General features: G+C 48.5%; 1 protein-coding gene across 4 annotated transcripts in view; it reads left to right on the forward strand.

The window, feature by feature from the left end:
* hivep2a (HIVEP zinc finger 2a) overlaps positions 1 to 21,113 on the forward strand; it is a 47,558-nt gene that overhangs the window by 17,023 nt on the left and 9,422 nt on the right. For 2 of the 4 annotated variants that reach the window (XM_058067066.1, XM_058067081.1), the window contains 4 exons: positions 3,866 to 3,923; positions 17,633 to 17,685; positions 17,772 to 18,989; positions 19,235 to 21,090. In XM_058067066.1, coding sequence (XP_057923049.1) covers positions 17,996 to 18,989; positions 19,235 to 21,090 — 2,850 coding nt within the window. In that variant the 5' untranslated portion in view covers positions 3,866 to 3,923; positions 17,633 to 17,685; positions 17,772 to 17,995. The remainder of the gene's footprint in view (positions 1 to 3,865; positions 3,924 to 17,632; positions 17,686 to 17,771; positions 18,990 to 19,234; positions 21,091 to 21,113) is intronic. The other 2 variants (XM_058067058.1, XM_058067072.1) reach the window with 1 other exon arrangement.

The following is a 21,113-nucleotide window of genomic DNA, read 5'->3' on the forward strand; positions in this document are numbered from 1 at the left end:
GTGTGTGTGTGTGTGTCAGAGAGATGTGCTTCGTTACGTAACAGTCCAATGCCCCCCCCGCGGCTTCCAGGCTGCAGCCGTCCCTCCCAGTCCTCAGCGTCACCAAAGCAAACAACTACTTTAGTGTTTGTGCTTCCCAAGCATCCATCAGCCGACATCCAACATCTCCACTTGTCCATCCACGCTAACGACGTTCCCATATGTAAGACACTTAGGCACAGTACTGAACTGCTTCCTCAAGATTTGGGGGGGGGGGTCTAAGAAAAGGGTCTTCCTCAAAGCTGGAAGCATGAAAGAATGGAGACTCCGAGCTCTCATTCTGTGTCCCAATACTTTAGTCGGTAGTACAAGCGTGTGGAAGGTATTTTTGGGTGGAGGTGCTGGCAGATAAATTCCATCATCAAATATTCATCCTGTAAAGATGAATACAGGAAATGAAGATTATTAGCAAAGAGGAAAAATCCAGAAGACAAATTGGTGTTGGAATGACTTCGGGGATGTTTATTGGAATCCATCATGTCGGAATGATTTGATACGGTTGACAAATATGGAAGTTTTTGGGTGTCAAAAAACACATTTTGGTCATTTCATTACTATGAATGTATCATTATTACTATGTGTTGTTTCTACTGACTGAGTGTGTGTGGGAGAGAGAGAGAGAGAGAGAGAGAGAGAGAGAGAGAGAGAGAGAGAGAGAGAGAGAGAGAGAGAGAGAGAGAGAGAGAGAGAGAGAGAGAGAGAGAGAGAGAGAGAGGAAGCCGGTCCTTGCAAAAGTGCCGTGAGCGGCGGCCTGGATGCACCCCCCCACTGATGGCCCCTCTATCTATTTCTGGCTCTGCATCATGCCTGGGCTTTACTCCTGTGGCAAGAGGAGTGTTTCTCTAGGGCTCCCACTCTCCTACACACACACACACACACACACAGCATGGTGAAGCAGAGAGCACATGTAAACACACACACACACACACACAGAGGTGGATGGATAGTCATGATGAGGTGAACCGGTGTGTGTGTGTGTGTGTAAGAAAAGGAAGTGTGGCAGGTGGCTGTCTGTTGCCGTGGCGATGGAAGGAAATGAAATAAGTCAAGTTAGTCCATCAGTCTAGATTATTCTATAGGAGGGGGCACCGGCCTTTTTCAAAATCAGAGCTACTTCCTCATGCCAAGCAGTTTCATACCAATAGATCATTTGCTGAATGTTAGTATGAATCATTTGAACAGTAAAGACCATTGTTATTATTGACATTTCTAACAATAAATATCAACAATGATGATTTCATAAGAAAATAAACGCTTTTCTACCTACGTATATTTTTTCAACGCTTACAACCGTTATATAGTAATGCATCATAGTTTCCGTCACGAACTGTGAATTAGTTGGAACAAATAAGACATCATGGCCGACACTCTTCTTCCTGTCGTACTTGCCCCCAGTTGAGCTCCCATTCATTGTGACAATTTTTTTGTTTTTTTCCCCTCAATTTCCTCGACCGCTAGCTTGATCCCACCATGTTGGCATGAGCTCCACTTTTAGAACCGGCCCATCAGGGGCGACCCGGTGCCCGCGTCCCCCGTGTTGGTGACCACTGTTCTACGTCTATGTTTCATCAAGTGTGTGTGCGGTGTGAGTATCCTGATGTGCCGTTGTCGTGGTGACGCAGCAGCCGTCAGTGACAGGCAGACAAGCAGACAGACAGGCGGTCCGTTGGTACTTCAAGAGCAGCGTAGGAAGTTCTGTTGGGACGCCAAGTGTGCTAAACCATTTTTCCATTCACAAATTCTCAGACAGTGAAGTGTCCTGCTTTGCTTTGCCCTGGTGTGTGTGTGCGTGTGTGTGTGTGTGTGTCTGACTCCGTGGAATAAGCTGTGTGAGTCTAAGGTGGCCTTCGTCATCGTCTCTGTCCAGACTGAGGATCTCACTTGGTGCTGTGAGCTTAGTCAGTGTTAGCATTTGTGCTAAAGCTAACAATGTATAAAGACTCTTTCTTCCTGTGTTTTTAAATCCCACATCTTTCCTCACAGGAAATCAGGTAAGTAGGAAGAGTCTGTTCCAGGGTCAAACTGTGGCCTTCATTATGCTACAATTCCGAATCCAAAAAGTGGGGATGGACAGCGCTCCACAGCATTCCATTTGACACACGGCACATGTGACAGTAGATCATGTGACATACGTATATTTCCACTTGAATCCACCGATAGTTTGTTCCGTTTGTACGATTAAGAAGAAACTACAACGTGGTCATGACATGTGTCACACTGCGCATCTGACCTACATTTAGCTGTGTGTGTGTGTGTGTGTGTGTGTGTGTTGCAGCACAGCCACAAACTCATGTTACAAAACACACCGCAGCTTCCTCTTCGTATCACACACACACACACACACACACACGCACACACACTGAGGACAGGTGGCCGTATCACCTTGACGTCCAGGTTGGATGACACACTCCACATTCATCTTTTCTCCATGGATCTCTCTCTCTCTCTCTCTCGCTCACTCTCTTGCTCTCATTCTCTCTCTGCAGGTATAAAGCCATCACACCGTCTGTGCTGCCCACCCTGCCAGGAAAACATACACGCACACACACACAGAACAGGAAGTGGCAGGATATCATAGCCTCTGGCAAACAGAGCTGGAGGATGAAGGCGGGACAGATGGAGGGATGAGGATGAGGTGCGTGGTGGAGGTAGTGATGAAGATGGAGAAGTCTTGAGCGTTGTCTAAAATGGAATACTTCAATGACAATACTGTGTACACTGTGTACTTAGTTCCCCAGTGTCTGCTTTATGAAATTGCAGGGATTTCCCAGAAACATTACCCCCCCCATACTATACTATACTATACTATACTATACTATACTATACTATACTATACTATACTATACTATACTATACTATACTATACTATACTATAGCGAGGGTGGAAAGTGTCCATCATCAATACAATAAAGACCAAGTGGATGTACACAAGTGAAGCAGTGGAAGCGCAGTCATGGTGATGGCACCGTCAACCTGACCAATCCTTCTTCTCTCTCCTCCTCATCCTCACCCCTCACTGAGGTAGCGACCTCGCTGCCTCGTCCTCCAACCTCCGACCCCAAGGAAGCAAACGTCGCAGGGACGACGTGGAAGGTCAACTGTCGTCTGGCAAACGCTACGCTTTCCTCGTCCTCCCTGATGCGTGAAAACTAGATGAGTGAGCAGGGAGAGTCCTGTGTGTGTGTGTGTGTGTGTGTGTGTGTGCGGTTGGAATGTGGAGGCTCGTAAGTCACCTCTGATTTTCCACTCCCGCTGGGACACATCCCATTATCAGTTTTATACGAAACTAGGAAATTCCTCTGTGGTTTGTGTGAGAGTTTGAGACTGTGTTAGCATCAGGTGGGAGGTGGCCTGTGTGTGTGTGTGTGTGTGTGTGTGGAGCTCAGCGGTGAAATAAAAACCCAAGCACCCCCCCCCCCCCCTCCACCTCCCACTCCTGTGACCTACTTCTTTAAAATGTTCAGCTGAGTCCAGCAGAGAGTACAAAAATTCAAACTTGCTCTCTGAGGATGTTTGTGGCATTTGGTTGAATTGTTGCCATGGTAACAAATCAAATATAACAGGATGATGTCACGGTGAGCAGCAGCGCCAAGCTAAGTGCCGTCTTTCCACCGGCTTGGGGATTGATATGATGTGTTGTGATGTGGCCATCAGCGTGTTGCCCGTGTGAAGCTGCTCGCACCTTATCTGCTCACTTCCTGTTTGACTTCTTCTGCAGGTTGTGACGTCTGACGTTGAGTCTTCGAGTGAGCCTTTCCGCCACTTCCTGTGCGACTTCCTGTTGACTTCCCCACACACTCATGCTGTGTGTTGTGTTCTCTTGCAGGGTGGCTCCTCGTGCACCACGGTCTCTGGAGCCAAACTGAGCATGTGCAGACCAGCAGGTAGGCCACAACACAGCACAGCACAGCACAGCGCCCCTTGCCGGCGCCCCCTGACCATACAGCATTTAGTTTGATGCAATTGTGTTTGTTGACCATGTGCGCGGTGCAGGGCCGAGCAGAGTGGCTTGTGCAACGTGGATTTAGTGGGTGTGATGAAGTATGTGCGGCTCATAAACACCAGAGTGAAACACAGTGTGCGCTTCTACCAAGAATGTTTTTTTTTTTTTTATGAGCGTTACATGCTGACTTGCTGGTGAAGCTCAGAGCAGCAAAGTCAAGCAAGAACAGCAAAAACAGTCCCTCCTGACGCAGCATTATGACTTCTTATTTATTGCTAATGATTCATTGCTGGCGTTGCCGTGGAGCTTCTGTCTCCTCCGCTTTTCGCTCTTTGCTTGTTTTTCTTTATGGACTTCACCATCGAGGCTGCTCGTTGTTGTCGCTGCCCCGTGAAGACTTTTGGACGTCACCTGGTCTGCTTGACACATTGCAAGCGTCTGTCGTCTGGTGTTATTTTGAAAAGTCACCACATTTCGCAGCTGTGACTTCCTGTTTAGCTCACTTTGGGATGCTGAAGCAGCATGGAAACCAGGGGTGTCCAAAGTGTGGCCCAGGGGCCATTTGTAGCAGATGACTGTTCTTTTCAATAATTTTAGAGCCCGCTGTGGTGTAGTGGTGAGCGTTCAGAGCTGACACCTTGGGTTCGAATCTCTACTAGTAAGCACTGTCGGTATTCGTCAGGAAGGGCATCCGGAATATAAAGGGCTCCAGATAAATATTTTACAATCATAAACTCAAAATACAAAGAGAAAAAAGTTATAGTTCACACAATATTATGTGAAAAAATAACCTAATTTTATTAGCATTAAAGATTAAACAACATTAAACAAACATTAAAAATGAAGTAAAATCAAGTCACAATATTCCCAAAATAAAATTTACAAAGGTTTTTTAAGAAGAATGTTGAAATATTTGAAAAAAAGAGCAATATTGTGGGGAAAAATATCTTGTTAAGGGGATTTGCCACTGCAGTACCCAGCATGTCTTGCGGGCACAAGTAACAGTTATAGTTAGGGGTTTGTTGTTGGTGCTTAGTCGTGATACAGAATGGTAGTTACGTATATATTTTTAATGATTTGTACGGTGAGTAACATGACGGTCTGTCCGTATGTCATGCTAGTTGTTGGCTATGGCTTCCACATTGAAGAGCAAGCTGAAGTAGCTCTGATAATAGCTCGATGCTACAATGCCATCTACTGGATGGCGTTGGAAAGACAAGCCACATAGACAACCTATTGTAATGTGTATGTAAGTGACAGCCAGCAGATCTTTCTGTGGCGGTCCAAATGTATCTGTCGTGCCTGCCGTTGAGCGTCCTGGCAGACCTGCCGGCAGCAAAGAGGACAGAATTTCAATTTGACCTCAAGCAGAAATGAAACTAAAGGCAGCTGGAAAGCAAACATGGCTGCCATCTTGGATAAGAAGTCAAACATCTGTAGGTGTTACCTGCACACACTGGACACTCACATCAAGCTCTTGCTTTTGTCAACGCTGTGCAACGCACAGAAGTGATTGGCGTTGGGCCGAGTGTTGCGTGCCAAAGTTATGAAATGATTACCTTTCAACAAGTCTCCTCTCCGCCAGGACTCTGGAAAGCTGCTTTGAGAAGCTCTCGCTCCTTCGTGTCCGTGCTCCCTCAGATGTTCTGCTTGTGTCCAGATGTTTCTGCGACACGCCACAGCGCTTGTCATCCATGTGCTTTGAGCTCACAAACATCGCAGATTTACGACGCAAGCCACCGCTTGTCGTGTTGGTTTGAGGCGGCGCATTGAAGATGTTGGCAATCGCACACACGCGTCTCTGCCAGCTCTGTGGAAGCTGGGTGTCGGCAACAGCTGCTACTTGGAGACACTAATGAACCCGTGATGACACAAAGTGGTCGGTGAAAAGTGTGTGTCGTCATGTCATGTGACCTCACATTCATGCACAAGTCACACGGTTTTGGTGATGCCTTGATGCCACAAAACACATCTTACTCACCCTAAGTTGGGTGATTGCTATAGATGGAATCATTCTTCTATACAGGTATAATACAATACAATATAATACAGGTAAAGTGGGCAGCATGCATGTACGCGTAGGAAACCCCCCGATGACTACGACTGCTTAAACACAAGCCGAAGTCATTCATTGCTGATCTCATCCTCCTCCTGGGAACTAAAACCACCAAAGTCGTCTTCTTCAGTGCCACAAACTCTGACACTCTCGCTCCCGCTTTCGCTGTGGCTCCCAAAGCCCCCCAGTTGTGTTGATCATCAGATACGAAGGTGACAATATGGAGGCCTTGTGATGCTAACTGGAGACGACACAGTTGTGTTGGGAAAATAACTTTATGAAGACTTCCTCCATTCCTGAGTGAATCTGCCAAAATGGTAAAATGCATCACAAAGTGTGCGTGTGTGTGTGTGTTGTGTTGATGTGTTTCCCATCAGGCCACCCTCCCTTTACCAGAATCCCGCGCTGACTCACTCACCAGTCAAAAGTTGCACAACAACTTTGCTGAGTCGTCGCTGAGAAGCCGTCGTCGCCATGGTGACAGGTGTCACCCTTCTCCGAATCGACATGTTTGTCGGTTTGCTGTCTTTTTGCGTATTTGTTTGTGGAAGGTTTCCGCCGTGTTGGTCCTCCGTACACTACATCCACTTTACATCCATTTACACTTCCTGTACACACACGGTACTCTAACTTTTTCCAGCGATGGCCACATAGTGGAACATTAATTTTTTTTGTAAATGTTCTGTCCATTGCGTGTATGGGAGAACTGCAATACCCAGAATGCTTAGAGGGTGATAGAGGAATATATGCTGGTGACAGTCAGATGTGACAGATCGTGAGCACAGCGGGGGTGTCGGGGGGGGGAGGGGGGGGGGTGGGGTGAATGTGTCATCCCTCCATCTGGTGTCAAGAGGTCATCATCAGGCTCCGCCCCCGCTTGCCGCAATATATATATATATATGTGTGTCTTTCGCCGCATGTGTTTCCCATCTGGTTCCGCCCAGTCCCTCAACTCTGACTTCACTCTGACCTGCTTTCTGCTGCCCCCGCCCCTCCCCCCCAATCAACGCTGATGTGTTTGATGACGAGATGATCAGCACCCTGACTTCCCCTCACGCGCGTGAACTTTGCTTTCATGAGGATCCTGCAGCGCTGTTTGTTTTCACCAGTGGGGATGAGCTCATTGCGTTGTCATTCCACAGCACATCTACACACTCCGTCATTGCTCTCTGGTCCTCAAATCTCTTGAAGATCTTCGCTGTGGCTGCCAGAGAATTCCTCAAAGCAGCACAAATGGAATTGGACACGAGCGGAATGATCTCACACGGAAGCTTGATTCACTTTTTGGTCGCCCCTTCGCTTTTCCTCGCCGCCGTTGAAGATCTCACGTACGACTCAAACCTTCATGCTGACTGTTGCACGGCTGTACAGCCACATGACACGCTTCTGCTTTCTGCTGCATCTCAACGGTGCACGTACAAGTATGTACTTAAAACATAAAGCATAAGTGAGAAGTATGGCAAGTATGGCAGGTTTTTTACCGTGTCAGGCACATTCCAATGCAACCAGCAACCACTATTGAATGTAACGTATTCATTGTCCATCTGTCCGTCTTTGCCCCCACGCTGGTGGATTAGATGGGGGTGTGGGGGTGTGGGGGCGCTGGCCACACCCCGTTGGTGCGGCTCAGGGCAGGTGCGCCTGGTCCACGAAAATAGAGCCCCTGGAGTCTATTTGTGAAGAAGAAGCATCATGTGTAGTTTGAGGTAAGAGATGCCGCCTATATCGGTGTCGCTTGGTATCGGTAAGGAATTGCTGGATGATATCAGTACGAAAGCCGATATTGAGCACGTCTAGTAGTGAGTATTATGATATACTGTAGTATGTGTGTATGTTTCACGGTGGACATTGGTGGACATTGGTGGACAGGCGTCTCAGAGGACAGTGCGGCGAGACGTTTTGCGTTGTTCCAAGTTGGGAAGTGCTAGCTTACCAGTCTCCCTGAGCGCTATCATTCTTTTCTTTTCAGCTTCCTGGCCTATAAATATTTGAGCAGGCCCATTAGGGAGCGAGGTCATCTCACCACGCACACACTCACACCGGCCGCCATTAAGCCCTCGTCCTGCCTAATAGTCTTGTCGGCACGGCAGGCCCCCGAGCTAACGGGCTAATTAAGAGCGAAACAGGTTTAACAAGTTTAGACTGTTCTTTAAGGCGGAAACCTGATTAATTAACAGCGGCAGGGCAGAGTTCGTTAAGGATTGGCGTGATTAATTAAAGTAACTTTATACGGCGGAGAAGGTGAGGAATGATTGCGACCCCCCTCCTGACCCCTCCCAGGAGGAAAATGAAAGAGAAGCACAGGAAGCACAGGAGAAAGATCGATGGCGCCAAAGAGAAATTTAGGTAGCGCCAAAATAGAAAAGTCAGCAATGATTTAGTGAGCAAATGAAAAAGAGTGTCGGACGCCGACGATGTCACAGACCGGCTGCTGGCGTAGCGCTTCACGTAGCGCTTCACGTAGCGCTTCACGTAGCGCTTCACGTAGCGCTTCACGTAGCGCTTCACGTAGCGCTTCACGTAGCGCTTCACGTAGCGCTTCACGTAGCTGATGTCCACACATTCCATGGATGCACAAGTAGGAACAGGAAGCAAGTGATGCAACAGGAAGTCAACATCAAGGATGTGTAGCCGTAGCAGCAATTAACAGGAAGTGACGCAGCTGGAAACAGGAAGTATAGCTGAAATAGACTGGAAGAGTGTAGCTGCAATCAGTGAGCGTGGCAGGAAGTGGAGCAGCAGTATACTGGAAAGAAAAGGAAGTGCAGCGAGAAGAAATAATAAGAGCCAATGTGGCAAACAGGAAGTGCAGCAAGTGGCGCGACAGGAAACGTGAAGTGCAACAGGAGGCTGCAGGTGCTCATTGAAGCGTTACGGGAAACATTGAGGATGAATTTCATGCACAAAGCGAAGTGAGAGATTTCCTCTTCATGCGCTAGCGGCCATCTGTGCTCACATGCACCACGTTTTTACTTCTAGAAGATGTTAGTCACACACACACCTCCTACCTACCTGCTGCTCTGCGGATGTGAGGGGATGTAGATATTAGTGCTGCGTGGGTGAGCAGGCAACATGTGTGTGTGTGTGTGTGTGTGTGAGAGAGAGAGTAAGTGGTGTTAGAGACAGCAGTCATTCACCTGCTGCCTCCACACAATAAAGTAACTGCACACACACTCAGGTTGGAGCTTCTAAAAGAGCAGCAGAGTGCGGCCTTGTGCCTGCTGTCTTTTCCACTGTGTGTTGTTGTGGTGACGTAGTTGTGCGTCTTCAGTCGTGTGTCTTCAGTCCGCATCCAAACTGAAGTTGTGACGGCGTGACCCACATCACGCTACGGCTATCTTTAGTATTGTTGTTAATATTACGCGAGACGGGCTCTGGTCTGATGCAACGGCGTGCAACATGGCCTCCAGGACCACTTCCTGTGCCAGCCTGCGGCCATGGCTTGATTAGACGAGTGGGAGGGAGCAAGGAGATAAGCTGGGAGGGTAGGAAGCGAGGAGGTGAGTGGGTGCAGATGAAAGGAAGCAGCTTGTGTAAGCCTGAACACACACACACACGTTGAGATGAGCTGCTGGAGGGTGAAGACGCTGACATGACGAGTCTCAGCCAACCGAAAGAGTCACAGTCCCCCGCTGGAGGCGTCATGGCCGACTCGACAGACCAAGCAGAGCTTCTTGTAGCACCTCGAGATGGTTCGAGTGCGTGGAGAGGTCTCAGTGGCAATGTCTCTGTGACACACTGACCCACTTTCTCCAGAACTGAGACCAGATGTTGAAAAACATCTTCATTTTGCAGAACCAGAATCCTAGACTCTCAGAGTGAGAGTGAAAATATTGTGTTGGAGAATCAAACGCACCAGGAAACCTTCTGGAGGTTGGTTGGTTTTCATCCACCTGACAACAGAACCGGTGCCACATGGTGCTCCTCTCCATGCCAACAACTTATTGTCATAATAACGTTTCCGCATGGAAAAACACAAGAATTCATGGTCTCGCTGGTCGGACCACTCCTCGGTTCCCATCAGTCCCGCCCCTCTTTCAGCTTTTGACAGGAATCTAACAGGCGCGCTTCTTTTTCATTCTCCACACAACCACCGACTTTATGTCTCAGCTTCTTCTGTGTTCATCGTCTGGTTCAGCAACCACACGTGAAGACTAGCTCCACCCGGCCAGTTCAAGCCAACATGGCCCTCCACAAAACAAGCGCACCCTTTCCTGTGTCCATCCAGCTTCCTGGAGGATTCTGCAAACTGTTGTGGAAAATCTAATGAAGCCGCACGCACGCGCTCACACACAGACACACACACACACACACACACATAGTAATAGTTTCAAGGCTGGCCCAGCAGCTCTGTGGAAAATATGACTGCCTTCTCTTTTCCACTGGCAATTTACACCAACAGGACGCCTGTTTTTCCCTCCTCACCTCACCTCCTCCTCGCCTCCTCCCCGCCTCCTCCTCGCCTCCTCCCCGCTCCATCACCATGCTCTCCTAAATGGAAACACGCTGCTCCGACAGCTGCTGTATGTACACTACCTTTACTGTGCCAGGCCCTCAAACATGGAATTTTTTAACGCTCTCCATTACTGCCGTGTGTCGCTTGGTGTTTCCGACGGTAACTGGAGGTTGTACGTGTTTGTGTGTGTTCCTTGTTGCCGTGCACACACGCAGTCGAAGCTGGCAGGACAGCAAGAACACAATCTCACTGTTTTAGCAGGAAGTTATTCCAAGCGCAGAACATTCCGAAGTGAAAAGGAAGGCCCATTTGTTCTTATTGCATAATCATTCTCGACAAACTATTCTTACCTTATTGGCTCTCATCTTCACTTTGACACTTCCACTACATCTGCTACATCTGCACTACATCTACTCTACACTACATCTACATCTACACTACATCTACTACATCTACACTACATCTACACTACATCTACACTACATCTACATCTACACTACATCTACACTACATCTACACTACATCTACTACATCTACTCTACACTACATCTACACTACATCTACACTACATCGACATCTACACTACATCTACTACATCTACTCTACACTACATCTACATCTACACTACATCTACACTACATCTACTACATCTACTCTACACTACATCTACACTACATCTACATCTACACTACATCTACACTACATCTACACTACATCTACACTACATCTACTACATCTACTCTACACTACATCTACACTACATCTACACTACATCGACATCTACACTACATCTACTACATCTACTCTACACTACATCTACATCTACACTACATCTACACTACATCTACTACATCTACTCTACACTACATCTACACTACATCTACACTACATCTACATCTACACTACATCTACACTACATCTACTACATCTACTCTACACTACATCTACACTACATCTACACTACATCTACACTACATCGACATCTACACTACATCTACTACATCTACTCTACACTACATCTACACTACTTCTACATCTACACTACATCTACTACATCTACACTACATCTACACTACATCGACATCTACACTACATCTACTACATCTACTCTACACTACATCTACACTACTTCTACATCTACACTACAACTACTACATCTACACCTATCTACTACATCTACTACATCTACTCTACACTACATCTACACTACATCTACACTACATCTACTCTACACTACATCTACACTACATCTACATCTACACTACATCTACACTACATCTACTACATCTACTCTACACTACATCTACACTACATCGACATCTACACTACATCTACTACATCTACACTACATCGACATCTACACTACATCTACTACATCTACTCTACACTACATCTACACTACTTCTACATCTACACTACATCTACTACATCTACTCTACACTACATCTACACTACATCTACTACATCTACACTACTTCTACATCTACACTACTTCTACATCTACACTACATCTACTACATCTACACTACATCTACTACATCTACACTACATCTACTACATCTACATCTACTACATCTACTCTACACTACATCTACTACATCTACATCTACACTACATCTACACTACATCTACTCTATACTACATCTACACTATATCTACTACATCTACACTACACCTACATCTACACTACATCTACAATACATCTCCTACATCTACATCTACACTACATCTACATCTACACTACATCTACATCTACGCTACATCTACGCTAGATCTACACTACATCTACTACATCTAAACTACATCTACACTACATCTACATTTACATCTTGTCCCCTGCATCCTTATTTCCTAACATGCTTCCCTCTCTCCTGCATCCTTATTTCCTCCTTTGCTTCTTTACTTCCTAACGTGCGTCCCTGTCTCCTACATCCTTATTTCCTCCCCTGCATCCTGGTTCGTTGGGTCCTTGTTCCTTGCCTTACATCTTTCATCCCTCCCCAGCATCCTTGTTTCCTAATTTGCATCACGGGTATGTTCTTTATGTGCGTCCTTCCTTGTCTCTTGCATCCTACTCCCTTCACCTGCATCCTTAACCTCATCAGCCTTCCTCCATTTTTCCGGTCATTTATCCTCATCCCCTAACTTGCATCCAGGTTCCTTCGACAGCGTCCTTCTTTCCACTCCTGCATCCTGGACCTACACACGTACAGTGTGTCCTTGCCTCCTTTCCTGCCTCCTATGTATTATGTCTGCTTTGCCTCTCCTCACCTCTGCATCTCCCTTCCCTCTCCTGCATCCTTGGTTCCTAGCCTGACGTCTGATTGTTTTATTTCTTATATAAAGTTTATTTTAACGAAGACTGTGAGTGGATAGGAAGTTTGTTGTGCAACGGAAGCTTTTATAGCAGCCATTCAGCAACCGTGACCTTGGCAGGCCGACAACTTCCTACTCCCACACACCACACACACACACACACACACAACTGCTGGTGCCCCCCCCACACACACATACACACACAATTCTCTGACAAGAACATCAAGTCATGTAATACACTTCCTACAGCTTGTAGTGTGTGTGCGCATTTGTGTGTGTGTGTGTGCGTGTGTGTGAGTTGAAATGAAGTTCATTTGATTGATCTCAGCTGACTTTCATTGTAGTCTTCTGGTGTCATTAAAATGGCTCCACGGCGACGTGTGTATGTGTATGATTGACAGCTGTAAATGAGAAGAAAAACATGGCCGCCTGCGCATGAACAGGAGGCGGTCTAAGTCCCGTTAAGTCGTCTTTGCACAGAAAGCCAGGTTATGTAACATCGGGGATGGGTTTAGGACTACTGCCCCCCCCCCCCCCCCCCCCCCCCCCCAGCGGAGTGGTGTAGTGTTTTGCTCAAGGGAACCTCGACGGTCCCTAAAGAAAGGCCATCAAAGTCGCATGCAGGAAAAGGAAAGGTTCATCACTAAATCACTGAAGCATTCGGACCACCTTTCAATCATTTACACACTGTCTGAAAACACAACATAATGCTTAGAAAACTGCTTGTGTGTGTGGGCGTGTGTGTCTGTGTGTGTGTGTGGGGGGGGGGCATGGTCACATGACATCAGCTGGCATTGTACTACCCTGGTTTAAAGACCGTTAAGTTCTCTCTTTGTCCTCACCTTTTTGATCGTCAACTTGAATCATCCGCCATACTGTACGTCAGGGGTGACCAAACTGTGGCCCAGGGGCCATTTGTGGGCCCTCAGCTGTTCTTTTATTGGCCTGCAGCATGTTCTAAAAATAGGTCTGTTTTTATGAGAATGAAGTCGTAATATGATGAGATTAAATAACGTCATTGCAAAAAAACTAACAAAATAAGAAATGAAATTGCAATTTGTGTAACAAGAATAAAGTCAAAATATCATGGCAATAAAGTAAGTCATAATTACGAGATGAACACGATGAACAAGTAACTCTGTAATATTAAGAGGAAACAGATTGTCGCTATATTGTGAGAAAAGAACACACGCACACACAAGCAGGCTGACGGTTGTCGTGGTTGTCGTCATGGAGAGATACGTTGTTGTGATTGGCTGCCGGGCTCAAGGAAGTCCCACACAAAAAGATAAGGCAGGAAGTAAACGGCCACAAATAAGCCATCACTGACAGTATCTTTCTGTCTTGGCGTGTTTGCATGTGGCGACGGGGGCGGGCATGCACACAGGCGGGGGAGGGCATGTGGCGACGGGGACGGGCATGCACGCGGGCGGCATGAAACACGTTAAACACGTAGAAGCACACAACGCTGGGATTGACATCCGCATATGATACCAGCACTTTACATGACAACTCGTCATGCTGGAACGTGCCGGTCGCCATGGTGACACGGCTTGGATGATGGTAAGCTAGCCAGCTCGCATGGGCGATGCAGGAGGGCTGCTGCATGGACCAATGGGAAAGGAGCTAAATGCCGGTGCAGATCCAGATCAAGGTACGCTCTGAGGACAGGATTGCGTCTTGCATGGCAGTTGCCGCCACCTACAGGACTGGAGTGGCGCTCATCGGGATGGTCATTAGAAAAGTCAGGTTCGAACTGTTGCCTTGGTGGAGGTTTGTCCAGGAGAAGGTCAGGAAGTGTAACCTGTGTTGTGTCTTGTGTGTGTGGCTGGAGTCCCAGCCTGGACACACCATGGACCCATCGTTCTTCTTGGCTTCTTCCCATTCACACACTGCACTGTGGCTGGCTCCGCCCCTTTAGCGATGACACCACCTTTGTTTTAGTGCTGCGGCGTATCCATTGTGGATGAAAAAGATGCTTTGTGCAAAGAAAAGACTTCCGTCAGATGTGATGTTCATCTGCTTTGTAAGAAAAATGACCTTTTTTCATCTTTTGTCTTACGCTTCTTTCTGCTCATTGACTGACTGGCGGCTTCTTCTCCTCCTCATCCACTTTGTGGGAGCATCGCTATTTTTAACCTCAGCTTCCGACCTACCTACTACTTGGATGTTCTTGTCATGCCCTCTGTCAGCCCACACTCACACACACACACACACACTTAAAGGATGCCGCCAGCCATGTCTCTCCTACGCACAACAGGTTGTGTGTGTGTGTGTGTGTGTGTGTGTGTGTGAATCAAGCTTTATGTAAGTCATTCATGCTGCACTCTGACACCATTCAGCGCTTTAATTATGTAAAGTTCTGCATAGAAATAAACGTACCTTCTGCAAACATGCTCACACGGTCAACGATGACGTTACGTCACAACATCAACTACATTTCTGTCATTCTTATGAATGCTGAAGGAGACCAAAAAAACAGCAAAAAACATGAAAATATCCATCCATCCATTTTCATCACCAGGCTGGCGGCCATGCTGGAGCCTATCCCAGCTGTCTTTGGGCGAGAGGCTTGTGGCCAGACAATTTGGAGTCAGCGATGAAGCTAACAAATTAAAAACTTATTAACCTAACAAAAAATAATGTTGTTGGTTGCAACATAGGGCGGCATGGCGGTCTCACAGCTAGGAGACCAGGGTTCAATTCCACCCTCGGCCATCTCTGTGTGTAGTTTGCATGTTCTCCCCGTGCATGCGTGGGTTTTCTCCGGGTACTCCAGTTTCCTCCCACATTCCCAAAACATGCTAGGTTAATTGGCCACTCCAAATTGTCCATAGGTATGAATGTGAGTGTGAATGGTTGTTTGTCTATATGTGCCCTGTGATTGGCTGGTGACCAGTCCAGGGTCTACCCTGCCTCTCGCCCGAAGACAGCTGGGATAGGCTCCAGCACCCCCGTGACCTTGTGAGGAAAAAATGAATGAATGCATCTATTTTTTATTTTTTTCTTTATTTGTGTGGACACTGTCAGGCCCGTGTGTGTGAACCTACTCCGTTCCTTTTCCTTGTATTGGACTTCAAAGTGACACACAGCATTAGTTCGTATTTTGATGATGTTGATGTCATCATGACGTTAAATAGTCATCCATCTGGAATCATCTAAAAAATGTAGAAACACGCTGGCTAATATCTGCCTTGATATCAGACCTTTCTTCCTGGGTTGGCCCTTCTCCTTTCACGCAGACAGCAGACGTGCTGTCACTCAGCCTTTGTTTTATTGTTAGCGGTTCTACCTCCATTTCCTTACTCACCCCCGTCGTCTTCTCATCAGCCGTGATTCCGATTCCTCTTGAAATACGGACGCCACATTCATGAGTCGCTTTGGATTCACCTTCTACGGTGAAATGGAACTGTGGAAAGGGCGTAACTAGGGGGCGGAGTATAAACCACAAGTTGCGTACGCCACTTTTTATAGGTCTGAACATTTTTGTCCATTCTGGCATCATTGTAGATGAGGTCCCATGTGAGTGCGGTGCGTTAAGAAGCAGAGTAGCAATGCCCTCTACTGTACTGAGTTGGAACAGCAAGCCACATTTGCACACGGTCCCGTCATAATGGGGCGAGGGGCAACAGCTAGTACCCAATGTATTTGTGGCGGGCCTCCACAAAAGCTGGGATGTTTGGAGGTGGGACCTCGTCAGCGTTTCAGCTTGTGGAACGCAGCAACACTAAGTAGCCTAGCATGTTGCAGAAACAGGAAGCCAGTGGGCCTGAAAGAGGAAGCGATTAAAAATAGCTTGTTCATGCACCTGCCACTGCGTCGTGGCTCGGGGCGCACCTCCGCATGTGCACAGAGAAGAACCTGCACTTCAGGTTCTTCCTGCTGTCAAAGTGTAGAAGACTCAGCTGTCATGTGACGCCTCGGTGAAGCCCAAAATGTTACACCATGTGTCCTTGGTGTGTGTGTTCTTGGTGTGTGTGTGTGTGTGTGTGTGTGTTTGTGTAGGGTGTGTGTTTGAAAAGAAACACAAGACAGCCCAAAGTTAACATTCCTGCTGCAAAGCATACAGCATGTTTTCATCAAGCGCTATTTTTAGAGCGCACGTTGGTCCCCCAGACGCTGGCGTCACCAACGCTGAGGCCACTTGTGTGTGTGTGTGTGTGTGTGTATGTGTGTGTGTGAGAGAGAGCGAGAGAATGGAGGAAATACAACTAAACTGCAACTTCAGCAGGTGTGTGTCTCTGTGTGCTTGTGTCACATTTTGGTGCAGTGATCATGAAGCCAAACGAAAACAACACAACCGAGCGGACACTTCATTAGGGACGCCACTGAGTGAGATCCACGACACAAATTGCTCCTGCTTTGGCAACCAGATGAGGTTTAAACGTTGGTAAAAGTGAACGATGGCGTTGTTGTGTGTGTGTGTGTCAGCTCCACCTTCAGCACAAAGACGGAGAAGGTGCTGGAAGGCCTGATTTGTGCTCTTCAGCGTGGCCTTTTTGGCCGCCCACAGCCATGATGACACTCCAGCGTCACTTCCGCTGTGCTATTTATATCGGCCTTTGTGTCTTTTTAGGAACAGCGTGGGTATGCTGTGCACCAGTGACTCACTGAGCGGAGGTAGGGAGGGAGGAGGGTGGGCGGGGGAAGTGGCAGAACAGGCAAAAGCACAGATGGATGCTAAAAAAAAAAAATAACCAAGCAGAGAAGCCAAGGTTTGCAAAGCGAGCTGCTTCTTGACAACTTGGCGACTTTTGTGAGGTGACGTTGTGTTGTCATGTGACTCAGCTTCAAAGTAACGGGCTTGTTTTGTTTGTTGCAGGTGTCAGTGAGCGTTGAAGCCGCAGACGATCTTCAAGCACTTTGAAGAAGTTGGTATTGAAAAGCAAGTCCATTTAGTTTAGTTGAAAGTGTTTCCACTGTTTCACAATTCTTCTTTTTCTGCCCCGCCCACACGTCAGCCTTCAAATAAACGGCACAGAAAAAAGACCAAGAATCCGACATCATGGGAGAAGGAGACATCTGATGTGATCTCATCCTGGTTTCCACTTGGCTCTCCAAGCAAACTCTTTCAGCGATGGCAGCCGTCAGATGTTGGGTTACCATGGTTGAGGGTTTTGGGACTCTGTAAGCCTCCAGGAGTCCTCCTCCCGTCTCCTCTGCTGCCTCTTCACGCTTCTCCCAGATGGAAGCTCGCGAGTCGGCTGCTGGCGGGCAGAAATGCCCGAGAAAGGACGTGGTCAAGGAGAAGACCCCTCTGCAAAGGAAGTGGGCGTCTGAACCGTCTGCGACCGCCAAACAAAGCACTTTTTCTGATCCGGGGCCGCAGCATCGCGAGAGTTTGCCGTGCGGCGCCCACACAGGATCGGATCCCCAACACAAGTACGCAATCACAGGGAATTCCGGGAAAGCGCTATGTGGATCCTCTGCCATTGGGGCAGTAGGGGGCCCACCATCTCAAGACCCCCAGGGGCCCTTAGCACAGGGCTTTCCAGGCGGGTACTCCTACCAGCTGGGCCAGCAGTACCCCCAGCATCCTCAGACCGAGCGCCTTCTCTCTGGAGCCAAACCCCAACCAGGACTAGAGCCGCACGCCTGGCCCTTTGTGGGCCAGTTGCCTTCCGATGATTTGTACCCTGTAGGACACCCGGGGCACACTCACTCCCATGCCGGGACGGGGTCAGGGAGGTTCCCCCGGCAAAAATCTCCCAGTTTACCGAGCTCCTTTGGACCCTACTCCCAGTCGGGACCTGAGCCAGGGGAGGAGGGGTATGGCAAAAAAGAGCAGAAAGTCAAAAAGCCCGGAAAGTACATTTGTTACTACTGCGGCCGCGCCTGCGCCAAGCCCAGCGTCCTGAAGAAGCACATCCGCTCCCACACGGGCGAGAGGCCGTATCCTTGCGTGCCGTGTGGCTTTTCTTTCAAAACCAAGAGTAACCTTTACAAGCACCGCAAGTCCCACGCTCACGCCATCAAGGCCGGACTCGTACCCTTTTCGGACCTGGCTGTGTCCCGCAGCGGAGACATGAACCAGGCGTCTCCGGCAGGGGAGGCCGAGGTCCACTCCGACGGAGAGCAGAGCACCGACACGGACGAGGAAGTTGTGGAAGGATCCACCATGCTGATGGACAAAGATGGATCCGTTCCACAGATCTCCTTTGAAGTTGACAAGACTACAGGTAATATGTAAAGACATAAAATACACACACTTCCTGTAACTTACTTCCATGTTTGTAAAAAAATTCCATAATTGGTCATCTGTGCCCCATCTCATCTGATATGAAAGAAATGTGCTGTGTGTCATTCAAGCCAGGTTGCGTATGTGGGCGTTCCCACACAGAACAAAGATCCACTCTGTAATGGTGGATCTGTTGTTAACTACATGCCTTTCTTCTTCATGTCCTTCTTCCATCCGACCACGTAGGTGGTGCAGAGCCAGCATATGCAGACTCAGCCGAAGATCAGTTTGTGGGCTCCATTAAAGTGCCTATCCTTATTGTCCCCAAGTCCGGAGGCGTCCCGTCCACGGGGATGGAATGCCCACCGTTCCAGGACGTAAAACTTTCCCACCACATGATGACATCCCTGGCTGGGAGAAGAGGACGTTCTCTGGACGATTCCCCCTCAATCAAAGCGAATTTGGCCCTGAGACTGCATGACAGGAAAGGCCAGGATTCAGATCCGACCGGGTCTCAGTCGTTGAACCTGCTCAGTCCTCACAGCAAAGGCAGCACAGACTCGGGCTACTTTTCTCGATCTGAGAGCGCCGAGCAGCAGATCAGCCCCCCAAATGCAAACGTTAAAACATACGAGGAGATTATGTTTGGTCGGACCTGGTACTACCGACCCAACTCCAGATCGAGGCAGTCTATCACGGTGGCGATGGCGGGGGCGGACCCTAGTAGCCTAGCGAGCCTAAAACAATCAGGTGTAGTCCTGGACATGGGAAAGATCTCTGAGGATCAAATCTGCTTCAGGGGGGACGTCGGAATGTCTGGGGAGCCTAAACAGTATCCGACGGTACCCAGTCAGAGCAGTACGGGACTTCTGGAGCCGCCGTCAGATTCCGGGCACCTGATCAGAAGCAACTCCATGCCGACGTCTTCTCCACCGAACCTCAGCCTTCCTCCAGGGATACGAGGCAGCCATTCCTTTGACGAGATGATGACATCGGATGACGTGTTTTACCCGCCTGGACTGCGTCGGCTCCGGAGACAGGCAGCCATAGAACTTTCAGCCCACGAAGCCCACACAGGAGACGCCGAGGGCTACGGACACATGCCCAAGAATTTACCCAAATCCCTGGCTAAGAAGCTGAACGAGCGCGGTCCCGGAGTCGCAGAGCATGTGGTCTACAGCTCATACGGAACTAAAGTTAGCTTGTCAGAAATAGCCACCAGAAAGAGGAGGAAAGAGAAGAGTGTCGGGGATGAAGAAGACAGTCCCGGTCACTGTGACAGCAGCTGCAGCGGATCTGTCGAGATGACGGGAGACTACGGGAGTTTTGACGGCTCCAGAGCCACCCCGACCGGGAAAGGCTCTCTTCATAGCGCTCACAGCCAATCAGACAGCTTCGATACCTGCGCTAGCATGTGCTCTGAGGACATGGCTTTGTTTAGCGACGCCGAATGCAGGAAGGCGGCCGGGAACGTCATATCAGTCATCCAGCACACCAACTCCCTCAGCCGGCCGAATTCTTTCGAGAAGTCAGAATCCTTTGAGCAGCCGGGATATCATCCCTCAGCCCCGTCCAGCCAGTACTCCGAACAGTCTGACTCGGACATTTTTGAAGATGCTTTGAGTCCGGAATCGGCCCTGCTGAGGACCGAGAGCATGGATCAGCAGCCGCAGAGCGACAGTGACCTGGCCTCGGTCTCGTCTTCCTCAGCAGCAGCTTCACCCGGGCAGCCTTATCACATCCCCCACAAACTAGTCCGCCAACCTAACATCCAAGTTCCTGAGATCAGGGTCACGGATGAGAAAGACGCAGAAGCTCCGATGGCGAAGGAGGTGGAAAAGCATCAGCCGCACGTGGAGGAATTCCAGCTGCCGCAGAGGAGTGACACCCTGTCGCAGATGCCCTCGGAGAAGCTCCCGCCCAAGAAGAAGAGGCTGCGCCTTGCGGACATGGAGCACTCGTCTGGGGAATCCAGCTTTGAGTCCACTTGCACCAGCCTGTCTCGCAGCCCAAGTCAGGAGAGCAATCTGTCCCACTCGTCTTCATTTTCTATGTCCTTCGACAGAGACGAAGGCCTTAAGTCGGTGTCACCCACCAAACAGGTACCCGTCCACCGCTCCACTGA

This window comes from Doryrhamphus excisus, chromosome 1, assembly GCF_030265055.1.
Source record: "Doryrhamphus excisus isolate RoL2022-K1 chromosome 1, RoL_Dexc_1.0, whole genome shotgun sequence".
NCBI classification, from domain to species: Eukaryota; Metazoa; Chordata; class Actinopteri; order Syngnathiformes; family Syngnathidae; genus Doryrhamphus; species Doryrhamphus excisus.